Raw genomic sequence first — 20,181 nt, forward strand, 5'->3', positions numbered from 1 at the left:
TTTGAGAAAGCAATCATGTTAGGAGTCTGGCTCTTGAGATTCGGAGAGCGGTGTCTCTTCAATTTTTGAGCAAGTAATCATGTTGGGAGTCTGGCTCTCGAGATTCGTAGGGCGGTGCCTCTTCGATTTTTGAGCAAGTAATCCTGTTGGGAGTCTGGCCCTCGAGAATCGAAGAGCAGTGCCTCTTCGATTTTTGAGCAAGCAATCTTGTTGGGAATGTTTTCTCGAATGTGAGTAAAGGTTGGGCATTTTTGCCAGTCTGCCATGCCACAGAGCACGGAGGTTGACACACATAGGGACTTTCCAGTTATCAAACAGTGGTGATGTTCCTTTACCCTTGTGGGTAATAGTAGGGTAACTGGACCTTCAAAATTTATGTGTCTAACTTTGTCAGAGATCTTTGGCAAAGTTATCTATGGTACTCGAGAAGCTGATATTGCGTGTGGAAAGTGATGCCTCTTTGGAATCCAGAGAGTAATGCATCTTCGTTTTTTGAACCAACGACCATGTTGCCCTTTCTTTTATAAAGGCACCAATTGTGTGCAAGAAGTACATTCAGAGAGTTATTCCTTGTAGGAATTTCCCCTTACTTCAGAGATTTATTGCACATTATTTCTCCTTCATCATTTCTGAAAATGTCTGGCCCATCTGACCGTCGTTTTGACTTGAACTTTGGTGAAGAGGTAGCCATGCCTTCTCAAGACAACATATGGCGCCCATCCTTCTTATCCCCTACTGGTCTTCTTACCGTTGGGGACTCTATGATGAAGAATGATATGACCGATGTGGTGGTGGCCAGGAACCTTCTCACTCCCAAAGATAACAGACTACTTTCCAAACGGTCTGATGAGTTGGCTGTTAAGGATTCTCTGGCTCCCAGTGTTCAGTGTGCAGGTTCTGTGTCTAATATGGCTCAACGCCTATTTGCTCAAACCCGCCACGTTGAATCATTGGCGGCTGAAGTGATAAGTGTCAAACAGGAGATCAGAGGGCTCAAGCATGAGAACAAACAGTTGCACAGGCTCGCACATGACTATGTTACAAACATGAAGAGAAAGCTCGACCAACTGCAAGAATCTGATGGTCAGATTTTACTTGATCATCAGAGGTTTGTGGGTTTGTTCCAAAGGCATTTATTGCCTTCGTCTTCTGGGGCTGTACAGCGTAATGAAGCTCCAAATGATCAACCTTCGGTGCCTCCTCCTTCTGGGGTTCTGCCTAGTACTAAGGATCTGAATAATCACCCTCTGGTGCCTCCTCTTTCTAGGGCTCTGCCAGCTGCTGAAACTTCTCATGAGCAACCTTTGTGAAGGCTCCCTCTTGTTTGTTTATTTTGATTCATGTATATGTACATATTTGTAACTTATCGGAGATATCAATAAACAAACTTTGCTTCATTTCAACGTATTATGTTAAATACATCAAGGTCTTCTTCACTAAGTTTTTTGAATTTTTCCTTTTGTTGAAGCTTGTATGTTGAAGCTTTATGAGTGAAGCATGTAGGTTGAGGTAGTGCTCCCTTAATTTCCCGAGTGAGGAAAACTTCTTGGTTGGAGACTTAAAAAAAATCCAAGTCACTGAGTGGTCGTGAGACTTCCGAGTATCAAGGTGCAGTAGCATATGATAGGAGTCCTCCAAGTCTCCAGTCGAGGGAGTTGACGAATGAGGTGTCTTGCTAGTAGCCAAGTTTCCCAAGTAACAAAACTTCACCATTTTCCTTTCTAAGTGGTAGCCCAAAACTCCTCCTTCATATATATTTGTTATGAAAGTTGTTAGGCCCAAAGAAGAGGAGGCCTAGGCAATTTTTATTTTTTTATTTTTTTTGAATTTTGAATTTTGAATTTTCGAATTTTTTAATTTCTGAAAATATATATATTAAGCTTTATGGGTGAAGCTTTGAGGTTGAAGCTTTGTTGGATACCATGAATTGATTTTGTTTCACACTATCTTGATCAAGATAGTGTGAAGCTTTTGTAGGTGAAGCTTTTGTGGTGGGTGAAGCTTTTGTTGGTGAAGCTTTTATGGGGGAAGCTTTTGTGATGGGGGAAGCTTTTGTGCGTGAAGCTTTTGTGGGTGAAGCTTTTGTGGTGGGCGAAGTTTTTGTGGGTGAAACTTTTGTTGGTGAAGCTTTTATGGGTGAAGCTTTTGTAGGTAAAGCTTTTGTGGTGGGTGAAGCTTTTGTTGGTGAAACTTTTGTTGGTAAAGCTTTTATGGGTGAAGCTTTTGTAGGTGAAGCTTTTGTGGTGGGTGAAGCTTTTGTGGGTGAAGCTTTTATAAATGAAGTTTTTGTAGGTAAAGTTTTTGTGGTGGGTGAAGCTTTTGTTGGTGAAACTTTTGTTGGTAAAGCTTTTATGGGTGAAGTTTTTGTAGGTGAAGCTTTTGTGGGTGAAGCTTGTGTGTTGAAGCTTTTGAGGTGAAGCTTTGGAGTTAAAGCTTTTGTTGGGTACCATGAATTGATTTTGCTTCACACTATCTTGATCAAGATAGTGTGATGCTTTTGAGAATTTGTAGTTGTCCTCTATTGATGAAGCTTTTGTTGGTGAAGCTTTTATGGTGAAGCTTTGTTAGGTACCATGAATTGATTTTGCTTCACACTATCTTGATCAAGATAGTGTGAAGCTTTTGAGAATTTGTAGTTGTCCTCCATTGATGAAGCCTTGTAGAATTTCCCTTTTTTTTTCTTTTTTTGGGAAACTAGAAATTTGAAAATGTGGGAGAGACAACATATACAAATTTTACTTCCACACTGTTGAGCAAGAGATTGTGATGCAAGCCACATCTTGTAGTAGTTGAAGGTTTGGACGAACCATATAAATGGAATTTGCTTCAAACAGTCTTGATCAAGAGTGTGTGAAGCTTTCTACGAGTTGTAGTTGCCCTTCATTGATGAAGCTCTTGTTGGCACCATAAATTGGTTTTGCTTCACACTGTCTTGATCAATAGTGTGTGAAGCTTTTGAGAATTGTGGTTGAATTCCTTTGATGAAGCTCCTGTTGGCACCATAAATTGGTTTTGCTTCACACTGTCTTGATCAAGAGTGTGTGAAGCTTTTGAGAATTGTGGTTGAACTCCTTTGATGAAGCTCTTGTTGGCACCATAACTTGGTTTTGCTTCACACTGTCTTGATCAAGAGTGTGTGAAGCTTTTGATAATTGTGGTTGCCCTCCATTGATAAAGCTTTTGTTGGCACCATAAATTGGTTGCTTCACACTGTCTTAATCAAGAGTGTGTGAAGCTTTTGAGAATTGTGGTTGCCCTCCATTGATGAATCTCTTGTTGTCACCATAAATTGGTTTTGCTTCACACTGTCTTGATCAAGAGTGTGTGAAGCTTTCTACGAGTTGTAGTGTTTGCATTGTTACAAAAGAGAAATGTTTGAAGCAAATGCAAGAGGGCTGAATAACTTGATCTTCGTATGCCATGCACTGAAGTTGTTGTTGGCTTGCAATAAGACTTTGTTGGTGACTATAACCCTTGTTGGGCATAAGTGCCCCCTAGTTGAGTTGTAAAACTTGAGGGCTTTTGATTATTTGTGAATGCTAGGAGTTCACATGTACAAGTTGTACCACTCGTTTTCTAGTTGGTGGAATGAATGGTGAGTTGCTTTCATCTCTTGGTTGGTGGTACAAAAGTGAGTTCCTTCATCACATTTCATCACCTGGTTAGTGGCACGAAGATGAGTTCCTTCTTCACCTGGTTGGTGGCATGAGTGGCAAGTTGCGAAATGATATTAGAGTACGGGTTGTACATTTCATCACCTGGTTGGTGGCACGAAGATGAGTTCCTTCTTCACCTGGTTGGTGGCATGAGTGGCAAGTTGCCAAATGATATTAGAGTACGGGTTGTACATTTTATCACCTGGTTAGTGGCATGAAGGAAAATACGGGTTGTACATTTCATCACCTGGTAGGTGGCATTAAGATGGGTTCCTTCTTCACCTGGTTGATGGCAAGAGTGGCAAGTTGCCAAATAATATTAGAGTACGAGTTGTACATTTCATCACCTGGTTGGTGGCATGAAGATGAGTTCCTTCTTCATATTTCATCACCTGGTTGGTGAGAATAAGGGCAAGGTGTCGAGGCACATTGTAGCAAGTGTCGAAGACACAAAGTATGTTGAACCCTTTCGAAGCACAGTTGGCTTATGTATGGATGTGTTGGAATGTATAATGTTTATGTATTAATGTGTTGGAATGTATGATGTTTATGTATGAATGTGTTGGAATGTGTGATGTTTATGTTGATTGATATGAGTGATGCTTATGAATGTTTTGTTTTGCATGAAGAGATCCATGCTTTTGATATGTGAACCATGTTGGTTGTAACACTTAGTATCACATACTTTGTGTCAAAGTACGCATGTTGAAGCTCTGAGTTGGAGTATAAGGGTAGGTCAGCGTAGACCAAGTGTTCCAGTGCTAGGAATGCAAAAGAGTCAGAAGAAGTTGTCTGAATTCCCTCTTCTTTAAATATTTACCAAATGGCTTGTGTGACAAAAGATCTCAAACGGTTGAGAGTCAAAACATTTGTAATGTGTATGCCTTCTTATAATAGCATTTCCTTCAGTACCTAGTCTTCCACTTTGAAAGAGTGAAGCTTGGCCTCATAGTTATAATAGTCGACGGTACGTTCACCCCTAGTTGTCTTGATACGAACTTTTATCCCTCTTGTTGTAATGGGCTTGTTGAGAGTAAAAATCCTTCCTCTTACCAAGAGACAGATACGTTTGGTGACTTAGCGAGTAGCTAAATGAGGCAGAAGACGATGCAATGGGTGTCTGAATGGCCAATATCTCCTCACTTGGTAGAACTTGACTTCCACTTCCCACTTATTGATTGGGGTTAACCATATGGGGGTTCCCTTGGTATGTCCTTGCTTCGACGGAGGCATAGTTGTAAACATGTGCCATCACCTCAGAGTAAGTCTTCCAAGTGTTGGCATTGATCATGTACTTGAAGAACCAATCACGTAGGCCTGCCGTGAAGGCCTTAAGGGCGGTCTTGTCATCTGCCTCAGCGCAGCGAGAATACTCATGGTTGAATTTACCGACATACTCTCGTAGTGACTCATCCGGCTTCTGGCGAATAGTGTACAAGTCATCTGTAGAATGCAAGTGATCGGTCTAGAATATGTGTTGAGAGACAAACAGTTTCCTCAGTTCCTCAAATGAGTCTACTGTCTCAGGTGGAAGATGGCAATACCAGTTTAGAGCTCCGCTAGAGAGGGCGGAGGGGAAAAGAGGACATCACTCTTCGTTGGTGTGCATCCGATATGCCATGGTGGAATCAAAGAGGTTAAAGTGTTCAATCGGGTCCTCATTTCCAGTATAGAGTTGCAAGCCCAGCTTGTGCTTTGTCTTTGCTTGGAGGGGGGTGTTGAGGATCCTCCTTGTAAGAGGGCCATGCCTAGGTTGGTTCCAATTAGGTATCTCGGCCTGACGTTCGGCCTTCAACTTGTTTACTTCCTCAATGAGCTGTAGGACTAGGGGGTCTTGAGTGGAGTCATGTACCACTAAGATTTTCTTTCGTAAGTCTACATCGCCTCTTGGAAGTAAGAAAGTTTGTGCAAAGGCGTGTGATTTTTCCTTGGACTCGCCATACTGACTTCTAGGGCGAGTCTGTCAGAATACCTCAGAATCCCATATACCTTCATGTTCCTCTGGGACCTGTCGTTCCTTCCCTAGATTGGCAGCTGGGCTGGGTCGTAGGAGGGGACTGAGTCTTTCAGAAACCATTGGGTCATTGATCTTCGAGCATATGTGGAAGGGATTCTCTCGACGTTACTTTAGGAAGTCTTGGCAGTCACAATAAACGGCTTTCGATCCTTCCAACCCTTTTGCAATGAGGTGTCTTCCTTCACTTCTCTTACTTCGAGTCGAAGCAACTGGGTTAAGAAAAGTCTCATGTTGATCAATGTTTTAATGATTAGCTCGCTCTTCATCAGGGATACCCATGTCGAAGGAAGGTGACCCTCCGTGTTGGGGGTCACCCAGATGATGGTTGATGTCTACAGGGGCAACAAGCTCGCGTGTTTGAGTACGCCTAGTTTCGTGGAGCGTCTCAAAGAGCTTCTCATACTGCTCTTGGAGGACCTCATTCTTCATTGATATCTTGTTGTTCTGAGCTTCTAACTCATCGACTTTAACTTGAAAAGCAACCCTCTTTCCTTCCTTCTTTCGTTGCTTCGCACTAGGTGCAATAGGGGTGTCATTCTGTGTGCTGTGGCTTCCTTCACTCCCCATGTTGGAGAGGGATGCTTGGTCAAAAGAGTGTGTACGAATGGTGGAAACCAGCTTGACAAAGTTGAAGAGAGTGGGAATAAGTGTTGTTCCCACAAATGGGGCCAAATGTTGATGCACAAAATCAGTGAGGACTTTGGTACAACAGAAAGTGTTAAGTTTGTGACCTTCGCTAGATTGCTCCGGTCATTAGTGTGGATAAGTATGTAAATGAATAGAGATAGGGAAGCAAACACAAGATGTACATGGTTCACCCAGATTGGCTACGTCCACAGAGTAGAGGAGTTCTCATTAATTGTGAAGGGTTTACACAAGTACATAGGTTCAAGCTCTCCTTTAATGAGTACTAGTGAATGATTTAGTACAAATGACATTAGGAAATATTGTGAGAGAATGATCTCTATTTATAGAAGAGAGTTTTTAGTTTCATTCTGACATTGACACATGTCGTGTTATGATTGGCTTCTGATGTTGACACGTGTCGCGCTATGATTGGCTTTTGATGTCGGCACGTGTCGCGCTGTGATTGGCCTCCTGGTTGGAGGGAAACTTTTCTGGGTCCTTGACGGTATAACGTTGACCGGTGCTCAGTAGTTTCGGGATTGGTCAAGTATGGTACAAACATGGTTATTACCTTGATTTCGTATTTAGTATCCTTTGTGGATATGACTTGGTTTTATAAATGTGTTTTCTATTAAAATGTGATTTTTAATAATTAGCCATCAATCTAATATTATGAAATATGATTTGACTTATGCATTGGAAATATTTGTGAAATGTGATTTGAAATGCATGTTGAATTGTTTGATGAAATGTGAGGGCTAGTAGTGGACCTGTAACCTATTGTCATAGGGTTCGTTGCTTCAAAGCTTGTTTCATACCTCGTTTCATTGAGCTGTTCTAAATTAAGTACTTTGATTCATGTCTTGCTTTTTTGAGTCATTGATATTTTTCTTGGACCTCTACTCGGCTCCGATGAGTGGTTCAGAACTGGGTTCTGTTGGGGTTTCATTGAATAGTCTGGTTCCCTGCTTCGTCAAGATTCCATTGAGTGATCTGAAATCCCTCGTGCTCTGTGATTTCGTTGAGAGGTCCGAATCCCTTCTACTCCGCGATTCCGATGAGTGGTCCGAAATTGTATCCTGGTTTGGATTTCGTTAGGTGGTCCAGAATCCCACTTGGTATTTTGGTTCTGTTGAGTGGTCCGGAACCCGATGTTGTTGGATTTCGTTGAGTGGTCCGAAATCACATTCTTCAGAGATGTAGGCTTTGACCGAACTGTGTCACTCTAGCCCTGCATTTTGGTGTATTGTATGAGTTATTAATTGACGTGATTGTGGAATGGTGTTGGAAAGCATATGTGTGTGTGAATTGCAAGATGACAACTCTTGTTTGGCTTATGGTTGATGTGTAGTGTGGTACTCTATGTTTTCTGCTAGGAAGTGTTTTACGAAAAATTCAGAGTTTAACAAATTGTGAACTACGAATGGCTTGATCTCGTCGGAGGGTACGTAAGCAATCTAACAAAAATCAATACGCAATTCGAAGCTTGAGTTATGCTTTGTCAGTATCCCGAAGGCTGGGTATGTTAGATATACGAGTACTTGGTAACGTCACGTGTCGATCCTGTACGTATGTCGGGATCGGGGCGTGACAGTCTAAGTCCCGGCCACGCTACCAGCATTACATTACTGGGCCGAGACTTACAACCTTCTTTCTGGGTTGTCAACCAACTCGGCCCAAACCCAGGGTTTCAAACTCAACACAAACACTTAAAATAAAATAAAAAGTATATAAAAAAAGGTATCTTTAGTAGTAAAACTTCTTCTATCGAAAATGGAATTGGTCATGAAAGGTATTTTATCACGGTGAAATGTAACATTTTTTGTCTAAGAAATACCCACAAACTACACTTCTTTTTTTTTAACAAACGATAGTATGTAAACTAAGGGGGAGAGGGAGTTGACTAAGTATCACATTGGATTAGTCATAATAATATGATTCAAATTCGCCTTTGGCGATGATCGAACATAAGACCTCTCACTTACAAGTGAAGAGAAATACCACTAGACCGTAATACTAAGTAGCACCCCCAAACTATACTTAAGGCACATAAATTGTCTCGTCAAAAGGCTAAATTTAACCCAAAAAATTTGAATTTGTTATATTATATCTCGTAAATTTGTTATACCACGTAATATTATTCCAGTACCATAATAATTTTCTCCATTTATTGTTACTGCTAGTAGACTTAATGATGGAAACCGTATCTTTGTTGGACCTTTGTTGCTAGTAGGCTTAAATGGATCGTATTTAATCAGAACAGAACAGAAAGTTAGAGACAGAGAAAAAAAAATAGACTATTAGCGAATGTATTGATAAATAAGAAATATATCTTCTTGATCTGAAGTTTGAATAAACACTGAAGATTCGCATTCAACAATCAACATGAATCGATTCATGTAAATAAGTAACAGTAATAAACCGAAATATACGGTAAAAATGGTATGGCAATTTACAAACGCATCTGACTCTTCAGTCTATTGCATTGCAACTCTTTCTAACAACGCCTTGATTCCCAGTTAAAACACCTGAGTTGGAGAGCTTGACAAAGGCAGAAGAAAATGCCTGAAAGAAATCATCCTGATTCGCAGCGAAACGCTCGACAACCATAGCCGTGCGCGGGTCCATTACCATTTCAGCATCAATTCTAAGAACCCCATGGCCTCCAATTACATTATTGTAGTAGTGGTTGTCAAATGTAAGTGTTGTGGGATCATTAAGAACAAAGCTTGTATTTGATGTCAAAGAACCTTGTGGACAGTTGAGCCTTAAGAACGCTTCAAACCCAGGTGTCATGCCTTGTACTTGGCCGCCTTCGTCTGCTTGGTTTAGACGATTTAGGATGTTCAAACAGTGCGTGACTCCTAGCGTGTGCGCACCTGCAGAAACGCAACACTCTGTAGTCATGTAACGAGAGGCAGAAACCTAATTGTAATTAACTAGTCTCTCAAATTTGACATTTCGGTTTCTTGAAAGAAAGAAGGCTAATACCCATGATGGCCACAGATTCTTCAACTGTCATTCCTTTTTTTGCAAATAATTGAAGCATGCCATCAACTCCAATAGTGGGAGAAGGAAGCAAAGAATCTGCAAGCTTGTAGCTTGGAGCAAAAGGGGAATCTCTCCTTCCCAAAGCAACCTTTATTTGTGGCCCTCCTGACACAACCACAGCTTCTCGAGCCGCCAACACAAGAATGTCAGCACAAGATACCTGTTGGGGACATTGTAATTCAACCATTGATTTAAGAATGTTTATCGACTCCCTCTTTCGGATGCCGAAGTTTTTCCCTGCGGCCATCTCTGATGGCACAATGTTCGCATTCGGATCCACAAGAATTGAAGCATCACAGCCCTGCAATTACATTGTCAAGCATTACTTATTGAGCAAATAACTGAACTCAGACATGATAAGCTGAAAAATAAAATATATAATACCAAAGTTACTTTTTTTAAAGCATGCACATCAGCCCCCATTTTTGGAACCAATGTCTCAATTGCCAAAATTGATATATTATATACACATTTTTTAGAAAGGGAATCAAGTAAAATTCTTAAACAGAGACATGGTTGACTGCAATGTAAGGGAGTTCAGAAACGTTAGTAGACGTCTCGAGAAGAGTCATCTTTTTTGTTTAATCGTCTACATATATGTGTGTGTATAAAATAAAATTGGAGGGAGATTACCTGAACTTGGCAATCATGGAACATGAGCCTCAGAAAAGCAGCAGGAGAAGTAGGATCAGTGAGAAAAGTAGGCTGGATGGCAGCTCTAACTATGGCTTCAACTTGTGGGCATGAATTCTCATAGAAATTATAAGAAAGGCCTTGCCCTTCAACCCAAATGCTGAAAACAAACAGAGATATTCCTACAACTATAGCTCTCAGATTCATTGTGATGATTGGCTGCAGTACTATTAAATCACTGCTGCTGTGACCGACCGTTTGAAAACTCAGAACTGTGTCTGTCTGGCACCCCCAGTAGCCAGTAGTTGAACTTAAAGAGAGAGAGAGAGAGAGAGAGAGAGAGAGAGAGAGAGAGAGAGAGAGAGAGAGAGAGAGAGAGAGAGAGATCAAATATTTCTTTATTTTTTTTTCTTTCATATGTTGATGCAATTATGAACTTGTAGGACTTTAAAAATATTACAATAATTCAAGAGAGAGCGAGTTTCCCGAAACGCACGGGTGATAACTTAACATCCTATCTATTAGGATATTGGACCATGTCTAGGAATTTAATAGCTGCTAATTACAAGCAGGTGTGAAAAAAAAAGGTATTATAAGAACAGTGATGAAAATTGGAAACCTTTTAAATTAAAGGGTTTGCAAATTACCAAAACAAGAGGGGGTTTTCAAATATGACAGGGATATCAAATATTTCTGTCAAATGGTTTTTGCCACGCCAAATAATGGCTTTTAATACATTGCATGGCATCGACCGGATGAACAGTTTATCCTTTTCCAGCGTCAGCTCATCTTGTAAAGTAAATGCTAGAAGTCTACTTGTAGTTTGACACTGAATTTTCTTTCTTGATGTAAATTTCATATCATAGATTTTTAGTTTTCATCAGTTCAATTTTTTTTTTAACGAAAGATAGTTGGCTCCTTGGATGTAAAGCGTCATTCCTTCATGTGAACAAATTATGACATGATATGGGTGCAAAAACTTTTCTTGTTGTAATTATGATGAATTACATTAATTGGAATATAAAATGGTGAATTGCTCATCTATCTTTATATGAATTAAAGATAAATGTCTCTTTACATGTAAGAAATGGAACAATATTTTTTTTTACAAAACACTAACCGGTAGTAATCATAACGAAACCAACTACATCCCACCTTTTTACCATATGGCTAGCTAATGATATACTTCCTCGTTCATAGTAATTCGTAGAAAGCTTTATCGTTGATGGTAATTACTAATTAGTAGAAAATTTTACTGAAATAGCACAAGCTAAACATAGGTCAAGGTTCGATCCCTTTCAAAATTCAGGCCTTAGGGTTCGACGTGAGTGCTTGAATAAAAAAGGCGAAGATAAGTTTGGTGGTTGACTAGACCTGAAGATCTTAGCACTAGAGAAGAACAACTTTGAAGAGCACTTGCCCAATTCATCATATGCTTCTCAATACCAGGAAATTAAGTTAGCATGGTTCCCACAAACTTGGATTATTTTGCTTTGTCAAAATCAAACATGTAATGCCCTTGATAATTGATCACAAATTCATATCTAAATCCCCACAATTTTTTGTACATTTATGATCTTGTAAATTTAATTATTGGATTGAGGAATTAATGCTCCCTGCCTCTCGGCATTTCTATATATACATGTTAGATCAAAACTAAAAAATCAAAACCGACACCCAAAAGGTGAAATCAATTGTAGACTCTGTATAGTTTGGTCCCTCTTGGTTTCGAAAACGACTTGCAACTACCACGGTAATGAAACAAGAATCATGAAAACCTATATGTTTTTGTGCAAGTCATGGTCTTAAAATTACTCAACTGCATTCATGAAAGCATTTTTAGTGTACTCGTAACACTATCATGTGGTATTATTATTTCACTCAAATTATGACATGTATATTTGTTTTTTTTAATTTACTTTAAAAGTCGTATATATCAATACCGTCGCTCATCACTATTATATATAACAAGTTACTTGAGTAGAAAGATATACAACGTGATAAGAGTAATCTGAATACATTTACAAACTTCTCTGTATCAAGAATGCAAGGATCAAAATAGTAACGTGTCGAGACGAGAAAATAGATAGTGAATGCGGCTGAGACTGACCCTAGCAGCACCGCTAGCTCTCGGAGTCAGCAAGAATGTCATGAGGCTGAAACTTTTACCGTGTAGATCTTCTTCTTCTTTGATCTACTTTCACCGACTTGGTTTTTGGGTGGTTTTCATAGAAAATGCATGTCAACCGCAACTGATCAGAAGAATAGACCGAGCACTGCAAAATGTGGGGTTTGGACCCAACAGTTGGCTGTGTATCCATTTATGAAGTCTAGCAAGTCATATTCAGGGTGTTTTGAGGAAGGCTTCACTTGTTAACCCTAATTAACTATAAAATCTATCAGAGATATAATTTCTGTGTCCTGGAATGTAATCTCTTACTTACTCCGAATATAAACTTCTGAGTACTAAAATATTATAAGCGATATCTTACTCTAAACTACACTGAAGCGAGAATGAAGGTTTTGAACTCGGGACACAGTAGGTTAAAGAGGAAGATCCTAACCACTAGAGCAATCCACTACTTGTATATAATTAACTTAGCTGCATTTATCATTTTTGAAAGCTAAAAGGTGTTTTTGAATCAATTTTATCGCTAATAATTCCTGAAATTAACCTAACGCATCATTATGGAGCCATGTTAGCTTTTTATCTATTTATGAAGGCTGACAAGTCATATTCAGGCGTTTTGAGCCTTTTTCATCACAGAAGGCTTCACTTGTTCACCAATTATTGTAGCATCTAATTTACTTGAAAATTTCTCCATCTCTCTCACACACACCCATATATATGAGTAGTGCAAAGCAATTGTCTCTCTAACTTGTAAGTAGATATCTAACTTCCTCCAAAAATCTTTATTGTTTTCAGGCAAAATTGTATTAATATGGTTCTTTTAGTTTACTTGAGTTTTCAGTTTCATCTCAATAGTTTTTTTTTTTCCTTGTAGTTTTATTCCGTTGGCAGTAAGTCCAATCTACCAAAGGAGGGCAACAGCTTCCATACTGAAAAACACTTGAATTTTTTATGCCAAACTCATGATGTTCAACCTTAGCTTTTGTGTTGAAACATGTTTCAGCACAAAATGAAAGGGTACAAAACTTGTAACGAAAGGTCTCCAATTATATATTTCATATTTATTTTTTTAGGATTTGATAAAATATAGTTAGAAAATTTGAAGCTCAAAAAGTGACTAATAAAACATAGGAGACACTAAATAGATATAGGGATTTTATTTTTATTTTTATAATCATTGTTTTTTGTTACAAAGCGCTAAAAGACATGCATGGGAGCTCTATTTTTGGATTCTAAATATATATAAAAAAAAAGTTTCTTTAGATATAAGCCCTTGAAACTCCTAATTTTTAAATAAAAACCCACCTAAATTTAAACATTCAAATAAAACCCAAATTTCAAATAGTCTACCATGTAGACAAATATATGACCAACTATTACAATACATTTACAACTTATGCCACAAAATCCTAATTTGGTCAATAAATGTTATTACTCATCCTAATTATGATGAGCAATTAAATCCATATGGATATGTTACCTTTCTTGTATCATAAATATTAGTGACATATATAAATTAATTTACCAAATTAAAAAAGAAAAGACATATCTTGTACGGAAAAAATAATATTGTTTGAATCATGTAATTACCTACATACAAATTAATTTACCTACTTATAAAATATTATACTAATTTACCTGCATTTTGAATCATGTAATTACCTACATACAAAAATTATACTAATTTACCTACATTTAAATTAATTTACCTACTTATAAAATACTATACTAATTTACCTACATTCAAATTAATTTACCTATTCCAAAAAAAAAATTAGTGATATTAGATAATGTTCGAATGTTGTGGGTTTGTGCTGGTACGCAATTAAATAAACTTTTAATCTAATGCACATAAATCAAGTAGGTAAATTAGACCATTTTGGAAGTAAATTAGACCCTTTAAATTTTGGTTTGATGGAATAGGTAAATTAGACTATTTTGTAGGTAAAAATTGCACAGAACATATCGCTTTTGTTTTGTGTATTAGGGATTGGAGTATTAGCCGAAGCTATTTTAGGTTTATTCTTGTGCTGGTTGGTAAATTAACTTATATATTTAATGCACACAATTATGAAATTAGTATTATTATTTTTCAATTGGCACGTTATAACAATTTGAAAGTTAATACATGGAATATACAATGAATGGCATGAATTATTTTGTAAAATATATAAAATTAATTAAATGGATAAAACAAGTAACTGATCCAAAAATTTCATCCAAGTATTAATAGGGTAGTTTAGGCATTCGAAAAATACACAATTTAAAAAGTCAAACTTAATTAAAGAATTTGTTTAGTTGGAGGCTAGTCAATGGACTTTATTCAAAAAAAACAAAAAGAGATAGGTTTTAGTAGAGGAAAATATAGTTTCAAGGGTTAATATCAAATTTTCAGTAAAAAAAAATTACAAAAACTCCAAGCTCATTTTAAGCGAAGAAAAAAAAAATGCAATACTATCAAATTATTGATGTAGATCAGGGGATGATGGAAAAGCAAGTCAAAAGGCATAAATCGGGCCATAAAAGCCGAAGCTGATGTAATATTATAAGCCATTTAATGTGTGGATGGCCAACCCACTACAATGCCACTCATCCTATTCTACAGTCCTCCCACCGCAACTTTGTTTAAAGTTTTGCCTACAAAATTGATGAGGAGGAGAGCAGATAGAGAGAGAGAAACAAAAAGCCATACGGCTGAGAGGGGAAGAAAGAAGAGAGGAATAAGATAAGAGATAATAGAAAGAGTTGTCTTTGTAATCTTATTATTTTAGATTATAAATAAAAGCATCACTGCTGCCCAGATGACGTACTCCAGTCACAATGATTGTAGCGTACCGTTTGGTACGCAGACGGGATTGGACGAGACAAAACAGAGATTCCATGTTATGTTTGGTACGCTCAGGATGGAACGGAACGGTTGTTCGGGATGGAACAGAGGTTTCATGTTATGTTTGGTACACACAAGATGGAACGAGACGGTTGTTCTGTTCTGCGTTTGATACGTACTGGACGGGACGGGACTTTTTTTTTTTTTATGAACTCGTTCATATTTGAACACATACATGCTTATCTATGATATATTTTTTACAATAGCACATGGCTAAAGATATGTTATGCCATGATATATGTTATGTCATTTCTTGACTGAAGACATAGCAGAAGAAGCAAAACGAAAAACAATGGCAGAGAATTTAGAGAGAGAAAGTGAATAATTAAAGATTGTATTCCTTGACCAATGAATGAATTACATAGAGGTGTTTGTTATTTATACAAGTTTCTCCAGAGCTCTTCTCAGAAGACTTCTTCTTGCACAACCACTTGCCCTCCATCTACGGTTTGATTCTCCAACTCCCCAACTAGCACATCACAATGTGTTCATCTACAACCACAATTACAATTTTACAGAGTAATCAAAAACCCACCTCGAATCCTCTTCAAAGTTGCACGAAACAGAAGATGAAAGCCTTAAATAGTTAGCCAACAACGAAATCCTTAGAGACTGTTGCTGCACAACTATAACTCCAACTAATACAGCAAAGCATTTCAACTTCAGGAAGCAAATTCTTTCCACCAAATCTAAAGCATTTAAGCAAAAAAAGAAAGACTTCGCTTATCGCATTCTCTCACCTTTGCTTCAAATCCACTTCAAAAAACATCTAACCCAAAATATTATCACACTATATAAGAATCAAAACAAAATGGATCTGCAAACTCGCTCACTCTGAAGACTCAACGATTTGCAGCTCCAACAGCATCACATCCAACTCAATCAATTGCTTCTGAAATAGTGAAAAAACCATGACAATGTGCAATCACTAAATACCCAATTCTCGAAATCACAAAAGAAGAACAACCCAATTGATAAATTTATGAAATTTTGCAGAATACCCAGTTTCAGAAGCCAAAATTGCATGAATGGAACAGTGCTTGCATCAGAAAATAAAGGGGGAAAAAACCAAAATATCTAACACAAAAGCTCCAATTTAAGAGCAACCCAGAAACTCAAATTCAAAAAATTATCAAAAACTTTGAAGTACTAAAATTCAACTTAGAAAGAATAAAAGGAGGAAGATCCAGATTAAAGAACCAGCTTTTTCCATCATACAAAGCCAAGCTCACAACCGAACCCACTAAATCGCACAGCTCGAAACCAGATCCAATTCTTTACAAACCAGAATCGTAATAAACCTTAAAAATCAAACTTTGTTCATTTTCCCAAGCACAAGTTAAACCAAAGAAACCAAGAAAACTAACTTATTTTCTCATAATCATCCTATTTTCCCAGAAAATTGAAATTTTTCATGGAAAAATCAAGAAAACAAACCTGGAGATGCAGCGGCTACGGGAGAAGATTGAGATCAAACCTGGAGATGCAGCGGCTACGGGAGAAGATCAAGATCGAACCTGGAGATGCAGCTGCTACGGGAAAGGATGAGGAGGAAGGCTACGGGAAAAGGCAGCAGCAGGCAGAGAAGATGGAACGAAGAAGATGGAATTTTAGGGTTTGTTTTTTTGGATGGTGTAAATATTGATAAAGATAAGGGGTGTTTTTGTCTTAAAATGTTATAAATTTGTGTTCCACGGAGGTGAAACGAGTCGTTCCAGGGGGAGTGAGGCGGAACCAAAATTCGGCCAAAACACGTTCCACCAGTTTTTGGCATACTAAACGTGGGACGGAACGCCTCGTCCTATTGCATTCCATCCCGTCCCATACCAAACGCTACCTAGAGGAACCTCGTAAATTTTGTGTATTGTTTCATTCATTCCACTACACATAGCGTTAATTTTACAATACGTTATCAGCAAAAGAAGCTCTCGTGTCAGTGGAAAGCATATTGCCACAAATCATGTACACCTCTATCGGTTGAAATCTCACAGATAAGAAAATCTTTTCATTTCATCTTAAAATCTATGTACTATTAATTTTCTTGAAGTAACTATATATATATATATATATATTGTTGTATGACTATATATCATCTTTTGCAGAAGCAAAAGGGTACAGACTCAAAATTCGTATAGAATCTGACAACCATGTAAATAACCTCGAAACTCTAACTTGCAGACCTTAGATCGAAATACTTTCTTCTTCAAAGTTGTTCGTCCGCCAAGTACTTACAACATATCAAATTTTCAAAAAATGCCAACGGTGCGATCATCGCAGATGCCTGAAATACCAAACCAGTTTCTAATTTCCGCAGAAAATTAGACAGGCACCTTATGAGTACCAAAACTCCATTTTGGTAGCTCAAATTGAAATTGTTTCTTCATAAAAGTTGTTTGGTATCCTCTTATCCATATCATACTAAAATTTGAGGTAAATGTAACAGTTTAATCTTCTCATAAGTTGTAGACACTTTTGACTCCAAAACTTAGGGAAACCGTTTCGACTCTTTCGAAACTCACCGGAGGAGGAACACCAATTGAAACTTATTGTTACTATTATTTTCTGAGTAACCAAAATGACTTCAGAACTGTGAAATAAAAATAAAAAGAATCAAACAAAAGAAGTGGCAGACTAAGAAAAAGAAAAAGCAAAAGATGAGAACTTAATCATTGCATTTTTTGTTTTGGTATATTTATGTGCATGGTGTTGGTTTAAAGCCCTATCACAAGTTCTGTTTATCTACAGTGGGTAGAATTATTACCATTTGCTTTAAAGTTTTGATATTTATGTAAATGGTGCTGAATCAAAGCCCTTGTCACAAGCTTTAGTTACTTAAAAGCAATTTATTTACCATGGATGGAATTACCGCATATAACTTTAATTTATTTATTATACTTCTTTTTGTTACGATTAGTATATACTGGACCCAAAGTTCATTGATCATATTAGAACCTGAAGTTTCTTGATCCTCATCACATAAAATGATTAGACCTGAAGTTCCATGATGCAAAAAGATTAGGAATGAAGTCCCTAGATCCTCAAGATTGGACATGAGGTTCCTTGATGAGTACCTTAAGTTTGAAGAGCCGAAGTGCCACAACTTAATTAAAGGCCATGAGAATCTCAATTCATAGGCTATTAAATAAGGACTAGAAGTTCCTTGATTTATGTAAATGATGATATAATGTGTTTGTACCATACTTGACCAATCCCGAAACTACCGAGCACCGGCCAACGCTATACTGTCAAGGACCCAGAAGAGTTCCCCTCCGACCAGGAGGGCAATCACTACTCGACACGTGTCAAGATTAGAAGCCAATCAGAGCGCAGCACGTGTCAACATCAAGAACCAATCATAACATGACACATGTCAATGTGACAAAGCTACAAGTTTTTCTATAAATAGGGGTCATTCCCCCACAATATTGCCTAATGCCATTTTGTGTTAAATCATTCACAAGAACTCACTAAATTGAGAGCTTGATCCTTTGTACTTGTGTAAGCCCTTCACTACTAATAAGAACTCCTCTACTCCGTGGACGTAGCCAATCTGGGTGAACCACGTACATCCTGTGTTTGCTTCTCTGTCTCTATTCATTTACGTACTTATCCTCACTAGTGACCGAAGTAACCAAGCGAAGGTCATAAAACCTGACACTTTCTGTTGTACCAAAGTCTTCGCTGATTTTGTGCATCAACATTTGGCCAACGCTATACTGTCAAGGACCCAGAAGAGTTCCCCTCCGACCAGGAGGCCAATCACTACTCGACACGTGTCAAGATTAGAAGCCAATCAGAGCGCAGCACGTGTCAACATCAAGAACCAATCATAACATGACACATGTCAATGTGACAAAGCTACAAGTTTTTCTATAAATAGGGGTCATTCCCCCACAATATTGCCTAATGCCATTTTGTGTTAAATCATTCACAAGAACTCACTAAATTGAGAGCTTGATCCTTTGTACTTGTGTAAGCCCTTCACTACTAATAAGAACTCCTCTACTCCGTGGACGTAGCCAATCTGGGTGAACCACGTACATCCTGTGTTTGCTTCTCTGTCTCTATTCATTTACGTACTTATCCTCACTAGTGACCGAAGTAACCAAGCGAAGGTCATAAAACCTGACACTTTCTGTTGTACCAAAGTCTTCGCTGATTTTGTGCATCAACATTTGGCGCCGTCTGTGGGAAACGACACTTATTCCTACTCTCTTCAGCTGTGTCAAGCTGGTTTCTATCATTCGTACACTTTCTTTTGATCAGGCATCCCTCTCCAACTTGGGAAGCGAAGGAAGCCACAGCACACAGAATGACACCCCCCTTGCACATAGTGCGAAACAACGAAAGAAGGAAGGAAAACGAGTTCTTCTTCAAGCTAAAGTCGATGAGTTGGAAGCTCAGAACAACAAGATAGTAATGAGGAATGAGGTCCTCCAGGAGCAATATGAGAAGCTCTTCGAGACACTCCACGAAGCTAGGCAAGCTCAGACACGCGAGCTTGTTGCCCCCGTGGAAGTCAACCATCAACTGGGTGCCCTCCAACATGGAGGGTCACATGCATTCGACATAGATATCCCTGATAGGGAACAGATTACCCCTCGACTTGATAATCAACAGGAGGCTTCTCTTAACCCAGTTGCTTCGACCCGAACCATGAGAAGTGGAGGGAGACACCTCTTTGCTGAAGGGGCAGAAGGATCGAAAGCCGTCTTTCGCGATTGTCGGGATTTCCTGAAGCAACGTCGAGAGAATTCCATCCATATAAGCTCAAAGATCAATGACCCAAGGATTTCTGAGAGACTCGGTCCCCTGCCACGGCCCGAGCCGGCCACCAATTTGGGGAAGGGGCAACAAGTCCTAGAGAGACATGAGGGTACAGGGGACTCAGAGGTGTTCCGACAGACATACCCTGGAAGCCAGTACAGCGAGTCCAGAGAAAAATCACATGCCCTTGATCAAACCTTCCTAATTCCAAGAGGAGATGGAGATTTACGAAAGAAAGCTCCAGTGGCACATAACTCCGCTCAGGACCCCCTTGTCCTACAACTTCTTGAGGAAGTAAACAAGTTGAAGGCTGAACGTCAGGCTGAAATACCTGACTGGAACCAACCCAGGCCTGGCCCTCTTACAAGGAGGATCCTCAACACCCCCCTTCAAGCAAAGACAAAGCAAAAGC

The 20,181-nt window shown here is 38.6% G+C and overlaps 1 protein-coding gene and 1 long non-coding RNA gene across 3 annotated transcripts; both read right to left on the bottom strand.

Annotated features, from left to right (window-relative positions):
- Positions 1-8,612: 8,612 nt before the first annotated feature.
- LOC126609390 (peroxidase 29-like) lies at positions 8,613-10,394 on the bottom strand. Its single transcript, XM_050277327.1, has 3 exons — positions 9,985-10,394; positions 9,292-9,652; positions 8,613-9,179 (listed from the first exon to the last, which is right to left on the bottom strand). Exons 1-3 carry the CDS (start codon positions 10,189-10,191, stop codon positions 8,773-8,775), a joined length of 975 nt encoding a protein of 324 aa, XP_050133284.1. The 5' UTR covers positions 10,192-10,394; the 3' UTR covers positions 8,613-8,772.
- Positions 10,395-15,320: 4,926 nt separating this feature from the next.
- LOC126609391 (uncharacterized) lies at positions 15,321-16,753 on the bottom strand. 2 transcript variants are annotated; one of them, XR_007618133.1, is made up of 3 exons: positions 16,440-16,729; positions 15,743-15,894; positions 15,321-15,494 (listed from the first exon to the last, which is right to left on the bottom strand). It is a non-coding gene; the product is annotated as an uncharacterized LOC126609391 (long non-coding RNA). The 2 variants fall into 2 exon arrangements; XR_007618132.1 differs by having other exon boundaries at positions 15,321-15,894; positions 16,440-16,753.
- Between the last annotated feature and the right edge of the window lie 3,428 nt (positions 16,754-20,181).

The sequence above is a fragment of the Malus sylvestris genome, chromosome 16 (assembly GCF_916048215.2).
Source record: "Malus sylvestris chromosome 16, drMalSylv7.2, whole genome shotgun sequence".
Taxonomy (NCBI): Eukaryota; Viridiplantae; Streptophyta; class Magnoliopsida; order Rosales; family Rosaceae; genus Malus; species Malus sylvestris.

Excerpts from the sequence above, each read along its gene's own strand:
- LOC126609390 (XM_050277327.1), bottom strand. The coding sequence starts at position 10,191 with ATGAATCTGAGAGCTATAGTTGTAGGAATATCTCTGTTTGTTTTCAGC. Across the intron at positions 9,653-9,984 it reads TCCATGATTGCCAAGTTCAG|GGCTGTGATGCTTCAATTCT; the intron begins GTAATCTCCCTC and ends ATGTAATTGCAG. Across the intron at positions 9,180-9,291 it reads AGAATCTGTGGCCATCATGG|GTGCGCACACGCTAGGAGTC; the intron begins GTATTAGCCTTC and ends GCGTTTCTGCAG.